The sequence below is a fragment of the Pezoporus wallicus genome, unplaced genomic scaffold (assembly GCF_028554395.1).
Source record: "Pezoporus wallicus isolate ANWC-B61680 ecotype Strahan unplaced genomic scaffold, APGP_CSIRO_Pwel_v1 contig_7178, whole genome shotgun sequence".
NCBI lineage: Eukaryota > Metazoa > Chordata > Aves > Psittaciformes > Psittacidae > Pezoporus > Pezoporus wallicus.
In genome coordinates, this window is record NW_026636884.1 from 897,772 (window position 1) to 909,253 (window position 11,482).

Sequence of the window (11,482 nt, forward strand, 5' to 3'; positions counted from 1 at the left end):
ATGCTCCATCCCTGGCAGCGTTCAAGGCCAGGTTGAACAAAGCCTTGGGTGAGATGGTTTAGTGTGAGGTGTCCCTGCCCATGGCAGGGGGGTTGGAACCTGATCATCTTGAAGTCCTTTCCAGCCCTAACTATTCTATGATTCTATGATTCTATTCTATACTTGTTCGGGATCACCTTAAATTGTTAATCTTTTGTTAATTCAAAACATCAACTTTTAATCTAACAAACAGGCACCTGAGCTTCAAAGTCTGTTGCAGCTGACTGCAAAGATGGAGGATGCAGAATGGGCTGGAAATTTATCCTGGTGATTTTTTTTCAGTAGAAGGCTATGAAACATTAGATTCTTGAAATTCAGTTTTGTGAAAGTACTTTTTAAATGGGAAAAAATATTACTTCTATCATTTTCAATTAGAAAAATAGTTGCCAACTGAATACTTGTAAGTCAGTTGCATCTTTTGGTAGAATATTCATGTTTACATTATCTCAATCTTTTCAGATAGGTGGGTTTAACATAGTAATCTTTGTGCTCTCTCCTGATTGCACCTTGTTCCTCTCTTTTTGCATTTTGCAGGCATTACTGGGTCATACTGACACTGTCACATGCTTAACAGCATCACTAGCTTATCACATAATTGTGAGTGGATCTCGGGATCGCACCTGCATCATCTGGGATTTGAATAAACTCTCTTTTCTAACACAGCTTCGAGGTCACAAGGCTCCAGTTTCAGCACTGTGTATAAATGAATTAACGGTAAGAACCAAATACCGTTCGCTGATGTGCAGTGGAAACAGTAGCAAGAGTCAGAAGCTGTTAAAACAAAGAAAAACAAACTAGGCTCTTCTGTTAGCTTGCAAAACTTGTATAACTCATCTATAAGTCAATTAGCTGGTTTAGGGAATAATTAGCATCTTTTGGCAAGAGACCCATGTGGGTTTATTCCATGCAGAGTAGTTTGAGCTTGGAAGGGCTTCTTAACAGAGCTAGCAGAAGTATAGCTAGTGTAGTGTTCAAAGTGCATTGTCAAACCTGCCACAGGAGCTAAGAAAATATTTTGATATGTGAACTTGGTTGACTGCTGTTCTGTTACGCTTGATTTAAAGCAAGCAGAAGATGAAGTTGCAATGACATTTGTAGCAGAAACAGACATGTCCTCAAAGCTTGTCCCCTGGTGGTCCTATAAGTTACAGGTTGCCATTTCTCCAATTCCCATGCATGTCAAAGAATTTGCCTGAGTTGAAACTTTGTGTAGCTGTCCATCAGGGCTGGATGGAACATTTTGTAACGGTAGCAGATGTAGTGGTTGAAATAAAACGCAGCTGTAATGCAAGGAAGACAATAGCAAGAGGCACAGTTTATTAGCTGCTAGTAGTCTGGCAGTTGGAGTGTTGCCAGTGCTTTAAACTGCAGTGCCTGTTTCCCCTGTATGCTAGTTTGGACCATCTCTTGCTCTCTTCCCAATAAGGAAGCAAATGAAATTTATGGTGGTACATGTTTGTCCCACCATCAGAAAGAGGAAAAAAAAAGAGCAGAGTCAACACGAGCAGAGTCTGAAAACTGAGAAAAAAAAGTACTGAAAATATGCTGTTAGGGTTTTATGCTGTGAAAAGTGGCAGAATTTGTCTTCTCATTGTATGCTGTAAACACAACAAATAGATGGCTACTAAGTCTGTTTTTCTGTGTACAATTTTAAGAAAATGTATATCTTAAAGATTTGTTGAGGTGGCCAAACTCAGTTTGACAAATGCCAGTGTTGATACCTGAACTAGTTTTATAAGTGAACCTGTCTTACATTTTTGCTGAAGAAAACCTGAGACTTGTATTGAAATATGGAAGTGTTATTTGTCTTTTCAGGGTGATATTGTATCATGTGCTGGCACCTACATCCATGTATGGAGCATTAATGGCAGCCCTACTGCAAGTGTAAACACTTTCACTGGCCGAAGCCAGCAGATAATGTGTTGCTTTGTGTCAGAGATGAATGAGTGGGACACCCAGAATGTCATAGTAACGGGACATTCAGACGGGGTTGTCCGGGTAAGTACCAGGAATCACTGCTTGTAAAATTGAGTTTAAACCTTAGTAGTGGCAGTAGTTAGAGAAATCATGTCTATGCAACGCAGTGTCCTCACTGGTACCAAAAACAGTCCTCTGCCTGAACAATTAGTCCTGGAGGAAGGAGGAAGTCTAGGCTGGGTAGATGATGTAGACTGCTTTTGGTGCTGGAACCAGTTGTGGCATTTCTGCAGAAGGTGGTGCACTGTATCCTCTCCACAAGTTAGATGGACATTGAAGATTCATGGAAAACACTTTCAGTGAGCTGTAATCCTATGCAGTCTTTCAGTTTTCTTTCTCCTTATCAATGCACCCGTGGCAAGCAGTATCCAGCAGCATACGTTTTCCTTCCTGCTCTGTTTTGGTTACCTTTTGGTCTCCACCTTTCATGCCTGGAGATTGTAGCTTCATTCACCATTTTTGTCCTACACACCTTGAGGCAATTCATCTTTCTGCCTAGAAAGAAAAAAGGAACTTACTGGCATTTCTGTTCACTGTGAGTTTAACCTGGTTTTCAGTACTTTGCTGTGTGCAGTTCTAGGTCTGCCTTAACCCAGAGTCTGTTTGTTGGATTGCTGAGTGGAATGGATTTTTTTGTTTTAACAGCTCAAGTTAAATAACAGCACAAGACTTGTTCACTTGTGATTCAGGCATAAATACAGATGTTCTCTTATAGTATCTAGCCCCAGAAAACAGGGCTTAGTATGAATATGTAACCTATCTCTTGTGCTGCCTGTGCAAATGCACGGTTCCAGTGAGACATCTTAACTCTAGAAGTAGCTCTGCAGAAAGTTAAGAGTCCAGTACGTGACAATTTACTTATTGCCTGTCCCTCCAGTTCTGGCGGATGGAGTTTTTGCAAGTACCAGAAACACCAGCTCCAGAGCCTGTAGAGATGCTGGAAATGCAAGAGGATTGTCAGGAAGCACAAATAGGTATGTCTCCCAACAAGTGTTCAGTATTTGTCTTTTATCTGATCTTTGCTATACGTAGGTAAAACCATGTGGTTATAAAGTGCAGAATGGACAGTAAGGATTTTGTCTCAAAAGACAATAGACATCCAGTGGGCATAATAAATAGAGCATCTGAGTTCCTTTTTCACCACCTTGCTTATGGTAGTTTCTTACTGCTATGAATAAGAACAAATCATACCCATCATAGCTGATTTTTTTTCTGTGAAGTCTGAACTTTCTCTGTGTGGTTGTTTCTGCTATTGATGAACCCAATGGATGCTACCATTGTCCAAAAGCTAGACTGTTTTTCTTTATTTTTCAGTGGAATTACGGCATAACAGCAGAGTTAAAAAAATACTGATGGAACTGTATGCTGTTTAGACAGGAATGCTGGTCATATCATTTCCCCTGCTTGGAAGATTTTGATCTTTTGATAGGTGTTTCTTTTAGCCATCTTGTCTCCTTTTTTGCCCTCTTCATATAGAAGATATGATCTGGATTTGGGTCTGGATTATATTATATTTATTAGTGATTATTATATAAATACAGTTTTGGTGTTTCGGGGTTTTTTTCCAGTGTCATTAGGAATGTAAATACCTTTGGCAGTTGCTTTTTTGCATTATTAACAGATCTGTTATTAACAAATCTGCATCATGTTTCTCAGTCAACCAGGCTTCCAGCATAGATGACTGTGTCTACTTGTGTAAATCCTTCTGAAAGGCAGCAGGATTTGGTTGTGCTAACTTGAGCATTTTTGAAATCTTTGCTTATTCTATCTGCTCTATCATAGCCTACCATGGATGGACTATCATAGGAAACAGCTTCAGTTAAGGCATGCTGTTTTCTGACAGACTAGTGCAAAAAAGATGAATAGTGTGATTACTGGCAGGAGCTGAATCTCTGCAAAAGCTTTGAGATGCCTGTGTTGCACTTTCCCTCTAGTCATGCTATGGTGGTACCTGTTGGATTGTAGGTAATGTTGGAGCAGAATACAGAAACAGCTCAGGCTCTAAGCAGCCTTGCTAACAATGTCTTCTCCCTGCTGGGTGAATCCAGGACAGGAAGCCCATGAAGAGGACAGCAGTGACTCCGAGGCAGATGATACATGCATAGGCCAGGACGCGAAACCACAGGAGAGCCAGAGTCAACCAAGCAGCACCAGCCACAGGCCTAGGTCATCATCAAACAGAGCAGCAGCAGCATGGTCAGCAGACAGCGGCTCTGATGACTCCAGGCGTTGGTCAGATCAGCTCAGCTTGGATGAAAAAGATGGCTTTATCTTCGTGAATTATTCTGAGGGACAAGCAAGAATGCATCCCCATGCTCAGGTTAATCACCCACACACCAGCTATGCTGAAGCACGGCACTACAGCAAGCTTAAACCAGGTAAAAGAACTTCCTTTGTCTGATAAATGTACTGTCAGAACTGACCCGTAAGGAAGTTTGTGTCTGTGCAGCTTTGAGAAGGGTGGGCTGATAAATTCCAAAATGGTCAGTGAAAAGATAGTGTGCAAAGGTTGCATGTTGTTTAAGCTTTCCCTGAGAAGCTGTGGTCAGTTTACCCTGGCCAGCAGCTAAGCCACTCGCTCACCAGCTGTCATGGTTTAAACAAAGTCAGCCATAAATCACGCAGTCGCTCTCTCACTCCCCCCCCTTTTTGCCCTCCCCCTGCTCCTGGAGGGATGGGAAGGAGAATCAAAAGAATGCAACTCCCACGGGTTGAGATAAGAACAGTTTAGTAACTAAGGTATAACACAAATCACTACTGCTACCACCAATAATAACAATGATAAAGGAAATAACAAGGGAAGAGTGTACAACACCTCAGCACCAGCCAACCGATAACTCGCCCCACCCCACCTAACCTGACCAAGCACCGACCGATACCTCCTCCAACCCCACAGTGCCCTAGCCCTTCCGGGTAATTCTCAGTTACCTCCTGGGCATGACGTGCTGTGGTACGGAATACCTCTTTGGCTAGCTTGGGTCAGGTGTCCTGTCTCTGCTTCCTCCTGGCTTCCCCTCCTCCCTGGCAGAGCATGAGGCTCAGAAAGTCCTTGGTCAGACCAAACATTTCAGCAGTAACTGAAACATCAGTGTTATCAGCGCCGTTCCCAGGCTGAAAGTCAAAACACAGTGCTGCACCAACTACCAAGAAGGAGAAAAAATGACTGCTACTGCTGAACCCAGGACACTAGCACAACCCCCTGGAGCAGGATGAGGGTCAGAATAGAAAGGCCAAAAGCAGGGGAACTCAAAGGTTGAGGTAAGGATAGTCTAATAAGCAAAAGACAAAGTGAGTGATGCAAAGGGAGTCACTCACCACCTCCCACAAGCAGAATGATCACCAGCCATTCTCTGAGCAAATGGCTGTCTCTCCCAAGGGCCCCTCTGATCGGTTTTATTGCTGGGCATGATGTTATATGGTGTGGAATATCCCTTTGGTCAGTTTGAGGCAGCTGCCCAGCTTGTGTCCTTCCCAATTTATTGCACACCTCCAAACCCGTCACAGGAGGTGAGAGGCAGAGCAGAGTAGGGGAAAAAGAGAAACCCTTGACACTGTACAAGTACTGCTGAACAACAGCCAGAACATTGGTATGTCACCAGAACTGTTTTAGTCACCTACCCAAACACAGCATCATATGAGCTTTTATGAAGAAAATCAGTGACACTTGGAAATCTGAGTCCTTACTTTAAAAAGAAAATAAAATAATTAAAATAAAAAGTGAAGCTCTATCCCAGTCCTGCCGGACTTTGGTACAGGGCACTTTGTCACCATTCTCTGCAGCACCCAACTGAACTTGGAGAAAGCAGGAGTTCTGTGCATTGTTTTGTATCCTCTTCTTACATGCACTGGGGAGCAGTTGAAAATACGTTTTCCCTGAGTGAAACTTGAGTCACAGAGAGTTTTATTTCCTTTTTACAAAATCACACGCACAGGTGTGCTGGGGGAGAAGGGAACAAAAAAGAACAATCAAATTTGCTTTTTCCTTTCCTACTTCCCGCTCATTTCTAGGATACAGATGGGAGCGTCAGTTGGTGTTTAGAAGCAAACTAACTATGCACACAGCATTTGATCGCAAAGACAACGCACATCCAGCAGAAATCACTGCACTGGGCATCTCTAAGTAAGTAGCTCACAAGCAATTGCTTGAAACACTTTTTCTCATTGCTGTCAGCGAGAAGCAGTGCAAACCAAACAGAACTTTGTGCTGCTTCTGCTTAGGGCAGTCTTGTTCAAGGACTGGATAAAGAAAAATACTAAAATAGACTTATCCAGCTGTATTTTGTTACACAGTGTGGTTATAGCTCCGTCTCTCACTCAGGCCAGGCTAATTTGCACATTAGTTACTATGCCAGTAGTTTAACATATTACATAGGTAAAATTGGTCATTGGTGTCTACGTGTTACTGTGCCAGATTCATTGCAGGAATGCTTTTGTTTTTTTCTCGTAGGGATCACAGCAGAATTCTGATTGGGGATGGTCGAGGTAGAGTGTTCAGCTGGTCTGTGAGTGATCAGCCTGGCCGGTCTGCAGCGGATCACTGGGTGAAGGACGAGGGGGGAGACAGCTGCTCGGGCTGCTCAGTCCGCTTTTCACTCACTGAGAGGCGTCACCACTGCAGAAACTGTGGACAACTCTTCTGCCAGAAGTAAGCCAGCTAACAGTTGTCTTTGGGCTCTTTTCTGTACAGAATGTCGGGCTGGGTTAAGCTGTTGCACACCACAGAATTCTGCCAAAAGACTGAGGTTTCCTTAACCAAAATTGAACTGATACTGAAAAAATCAAACTCCCATGGAGGAATTTTGAAAGGTAGACTGAGTGAGCAAGATAGGTATCAGGAGAGAATGTAATCTGGTAATCTGCTTGCAGCTTTGAAAAGCTCCCTATTGTTCTTCTGGGAAATACTAGACAAAAGAACTTAGCAAAGAAAAAGAAAAAAAAACAAACAGAAACCCCAAGCAAACCCCCAAAACCAACCAAATATAAAAACCCCACAAACCGAACAAGCCTCTTTTACAGCAACTAGTAAAAATGTGCTCAGGACTGTCAGGATGCTGATTTAGGAGCCAGTAGCATACAGCATCAGACAGGGAAAATGTTTGACAGGGAGGATGTATATGAGCTCCCCTTACACAGGAACTGAGGTGGGAGTCCACCAGGTCAGAGATGGCATCTCTTATCTGTGGCTGTACTTTGAGTCTGCACTGGTGACAACAACTGTTTTTAAGCTACCTCTCATGCAGTCATTGTGTGGATTCTGTGGTGATCATATAACTTAAATTCTTCTTCTGCCACACGGTGTTGCATTTCTTTGTCAAGATAAGTGTGGACAGTTTTCTGGTATGTGAAGTCATGGTGATAATTTCCACACCTCAATAAAAAATAACGAGGCTGGGAGAGGACCTGTGTTCACAGCCATGTTTGGTTTTCCTCTGCAGGTGCAGTAGGTTTCAATCTGAAATCAAGCGTCTGAAGATTTCATCCCCAGTCCGAGTCTGCCAGAACTGCTTCTACAACCTGCAGCATGAGAGGGGTTCAGAGGAGGGGCCCAGAAACTGATGGGGTCCTGGCAAGCAGGGACTCCATCCAGCCCCACAGTCACTCCAAGAACTAGTGAGAGTATTGTGCAGTGATCAGAAGGGATTAGAATACTGTCTGTTTACACTTAAGTTTATACTGAGTTTTAAGCACTATAAGTAAAAAGGGATCATTGAGTTGATCTGTGTTGCCAGAAGGTAAATGAAGCTAATGGCATAATTAAGTGAAGAGCAAGGCCCAGGAAGACATTACTAATAACCACAATAGAACTGTCAACCCCTAAACCCATGTTGACGTGGCTATTGAGAAAATCCTCACTAATCCTAAACACCCATTCTTGTCTTGTTTTTGTAGAGCTAGTCATCTTAATTGGGGGGAGGGGAAGGCTTTTTAGAAGATAGTTGTAAATCTGCCTTCTTCGCAAGCAGCTGTGTATATTGTAAATAGGTATAACGGCCTTTTTATCTAAATATGAACTTAACTGCCTGTTACATGGGACTTCAGATTAACCACTATACTTTGTGTGGCATCTTTATCTCATCAATTTAAATATGAATGTTAAAAAAAAAAAGATTCTAAGGCGTTATGCGTATTTCTGTTAAAAATCCAGTCTGTGCATGTTTGTTCTTTCAGTTGCCCACAGTATCTGAAGTGAGGCTGTTCATAGAATTACATGGATTTTTTTCAAAAGAAAACATTTTTGAGAATAGGACTTGGAGTATTTTATTCTAGCTGTAAGATAACCAGGAACTAAATTGTACACTTGTGTTGCATTTTATACCAAACTATTTACCACCTCAGTGTTGTTCATATTTAATAAGGCCTCTTTTATACATATGTCAGAGCTGCAGTTTTGTTAATTACTCAATGTTCGTTAGTAGCTGATTCATGCAGTGCAAGAACCAGCTTTTACCTTTAGTCAAGAGCAGTTGGCTTGCATATAGGTACAGAATGAATTCCTTGTTGCATAAACTTTTAACCGCTGTTGTTCTGTAGCTTGTTTGCAAAAAAACTTCTGGAACAATAGACATTGCTCTAAAACAGGGTGATATTAGTCATGTCAGAAATGCTCCTAAGAGCTATCTTTGTGTTTCAGCACATGGCATCAACTTGAGGACAGCAGTAGATTTCCATTATAGTTTTTAAGTTCAAATATGAATTTAATTGCAGTATTTTTTTACTACTCTGTCATTTATTTTGCACTACATATGGGATGAAGTAGAGACGCTGATATCCACTGGGATTGGAACACGTGCATCAGATGGGCCCATGGACTTAATTTCTGAATGAGGTCTTGCCAGTGGGTTTTTGGTTGGGGGTGGGAGGGAGGGGAGGGCAGGGGACAGGCTGATGTTTGGTTTGGTTTTGTTTTTTTAATGTATGTGTATATATTTTGTAAATGGGTGACAAACGGATCTAGGTATATTCATAATGATTCTTTTAAATAGCGGTAAGGATGTGACTCAAACCAACAGAAGATAGGTGGCCCTGCTTTTGCTCTGCTAGTACTTCAGTGAGCGTCTTCACTCAAAATGAGATAATCCTTCACTTGGGATGATTTGGGCAGACTCTGGTCCTGAGATGATTGGAAACATCACTGTTGTTGGAATTGCACCATCAAATATGCCAGACCCTCTGTGGTGGTGTGACCCCTTTCAGAAGGTCCTTGGCACTGCAGGAGCACATCTGTCTTCTCTTGATTTGAGCCTTTAGCAGTTAATCCTGACCACTTAACTATTTACCCTGGTATCACATGTTTATGCACTGAAGGTTAAATATGTATTTTGATACATGTTTGTTTATTATGTATGTGCTGGTCTGTAAAATGAGATATATTCCTGTTTTGGTATGTATACTAGGTCCCCAAATGAACAGAAAGGCTTTTCTAGAGCCCTTGCACACTGTTGAGTAAATGCAGGTTTGTTGAGATTAGCTGACCCAAATAGATCCAAAGAGTGATGATCAAGTAGCCATGCTGCGTGGCTACTCTGACAGACTTGTCCCTAGAAACAGGAAGGAGGTCCTCAGTAAGCGTGTGCGGAGCACTGGAATTCCTGTGTTCAGCTGTTCTCTCTAACGTTGCCTTCACCCTTCCCAAAATGATGCGAAACCAGCATAGTTCAGAAGACAGGCTAGTGGCCTTAACGTTTTCAGTTTGAAGAAAAGGCTGTTTTAACAACTCTGAAATGCCTTTGAGTCCACAGAGTTTTCTTCCCCTTGCCTCCAGATTTCAACCCAAAATTTAGGGAAGTCTTCTTTTTCTACAGACTAGAACTTGTACAGCCACATAATCAAATCCTGATAAAAACTAGGTTTATTACAGTAACACTGATAAAATTTAAACACTAAAGCAAACAGTTGGCATATAGCACTAATGGGGGTCATAAAGGTAGTGGGCCATTAGTGAAGAGGTAGTTGGCTGTGTTCAGCTACATAAGCACATTGTAGGGGTGTTGTTCAATGCTTTTGCTGTTTGGCAGCATACTAAAAACACCAAGGTCACTATCTTTTACAAGTTCAGTAGTGAGGAGGTGAGTCCCAGTTTACCCTTTGGAAATAAATCACCACAGCCCTCTTGACTTAATTCTTCCAAGGCGCTGTCCCAAATCCCATGTTCTTGCTTGTAGGAGGTGGAGGGGAAAAAACACACCTGCTCTTATTTCCTCTGGCAGCTGGTGCTGTGGGCAACTGTTTTGTTCACTTGGGAGTGGGTTTTTTTCCATTTCTTTCAAGCTTCTAATGCAAATACTTGCTTTGTTTTCCATGTAAAAATCTGTTGAACAAAAATATACTCATGTACACTAACATTAGTAGACTGTATTCTCTGCAAGTACCTCACGTCTTCTCCTGCCTTGTTCTTTGTAGTATACTTATTCATGTACTCTTAACATTCGTATGTAGTGTGCAACTGTAATGTCATGCTTATGAGAGGGGGTTGGCTGCCTCCAGCCCACATTCATCAATAGCAAAACACTTTAGATAAGTTATTTTGCACTTTCTTATGTATAAAATTGGTAGAAACTTATATTTGCTTTGTATCATTTTAAAGACTCCTTTTGTTTCAGTAAATGAACTGTGTATAAAATACTTATGCAGTTAAAACTGTTTTTAGAAAGTATTTTTAATTTCAGCAAGTTTGGTTACTTGTTGCATGACTATTAACACAGCTGACTTTTTGTGTCAGTGCAATGTATATTTTTTTTGTCCTGTTATTAACTTGTAAGCCCTAGTTAAATGGCCATTTATTTGTACAGCATCAGGAGTAAATTGAAGATAACTGGCTAAGACTGGAGTGTGGAATTTTGTACTATATTGCAGAATCCAATATTTGTTTTTTGGTGGTTACGTAAAAGGCCTGACGATTTACTATCTAGTGTGCAATCTGTGATATCTGAATGTTCATTGTATATTTGTCTCCAATGCAAAAAGGTAGAGTAACACAATTACAACAATACATGATTAAATGCAATAGTTCAGGTACTGAAGTATTTTTTTCATTTCAAATAAATACCTGCTATTTACCACCAAAAAGCTGTTTTGCATTTGTTGGAAGGACAACATTTGCAGCTGAATAAACATTTTTAACATAGGAGTGGTAACTAATGAGTTACATGTTTCTGTATTGTCATGAGGAGTAAATTTCTATACCTTGCTATACGGTTTTGCTTTCTGAACCCGAGTACAGTCATCCACAATGATGCAGTTTGAAATCATGTGTCTTTGTTTATTCTGTTTTGCTTTATATGTGTCATTGCAGAGTGTGAGGCCTGCAGAATTTGGCAGTGTGTAGAAGAATAGGCTGTACTGATATAGAGAAAGCACACAGAAAATTATATAAGTGGTGCTGGTAAGGACTGTGGAAGAGGAGGAAGTATCAAAATCCAGTTTAAATCATCTTCCCCTAGGAGAGAATGACTACTAGAGCAGAACT

General features: G+C 41.3%; 1 protein-coding gene across 8 annotated transcripts in view; it reads left to right on the top strand.

Annotated features, from left to right (window-relative positions):
- Positions 1–11,154, top strand: part of WDFY3 (WD repeat and FYVE domain containing 3) — a 171,175-nt gene extending 160,021 nt beyond the window's left edge. For all 8 annotated transcript variants that reach the window (XM_057402032.1, XM_057402030.1, XM_057402029.1 and 5 more), the window contains 7 exons: positions 574–753; positions 1,855–2,037; positions 2,894–2,990; positions 4,065–4,394; positions 6,025–6,136; positions 6,464–6,661; positions 7,452–11,154. In XM_057402032.1, coding sequence (XP_057258015.1) covers positions 574–753; positions 1,855–2,037; positions 2,894–2,990; positions 4,065–4,394; positions 6,025–6,136; positions 6,464–6,661; positions 7,452–7,572 — 1,221 coding nt within the window. In that variant the 3' untranslated portion in view covers positions 7,573–11,154. The remainder of the gene's footprint in view (positions 1–573; positions 754–1,854; positions 2,038–2,893; positions 2,991–4,064; positions 4,395–6,024; positions 6,137–6,463; positions 6,662–7,451) is intronic.
- Positions 11,155–11,482: the final 328 nt, after the last annotated feature.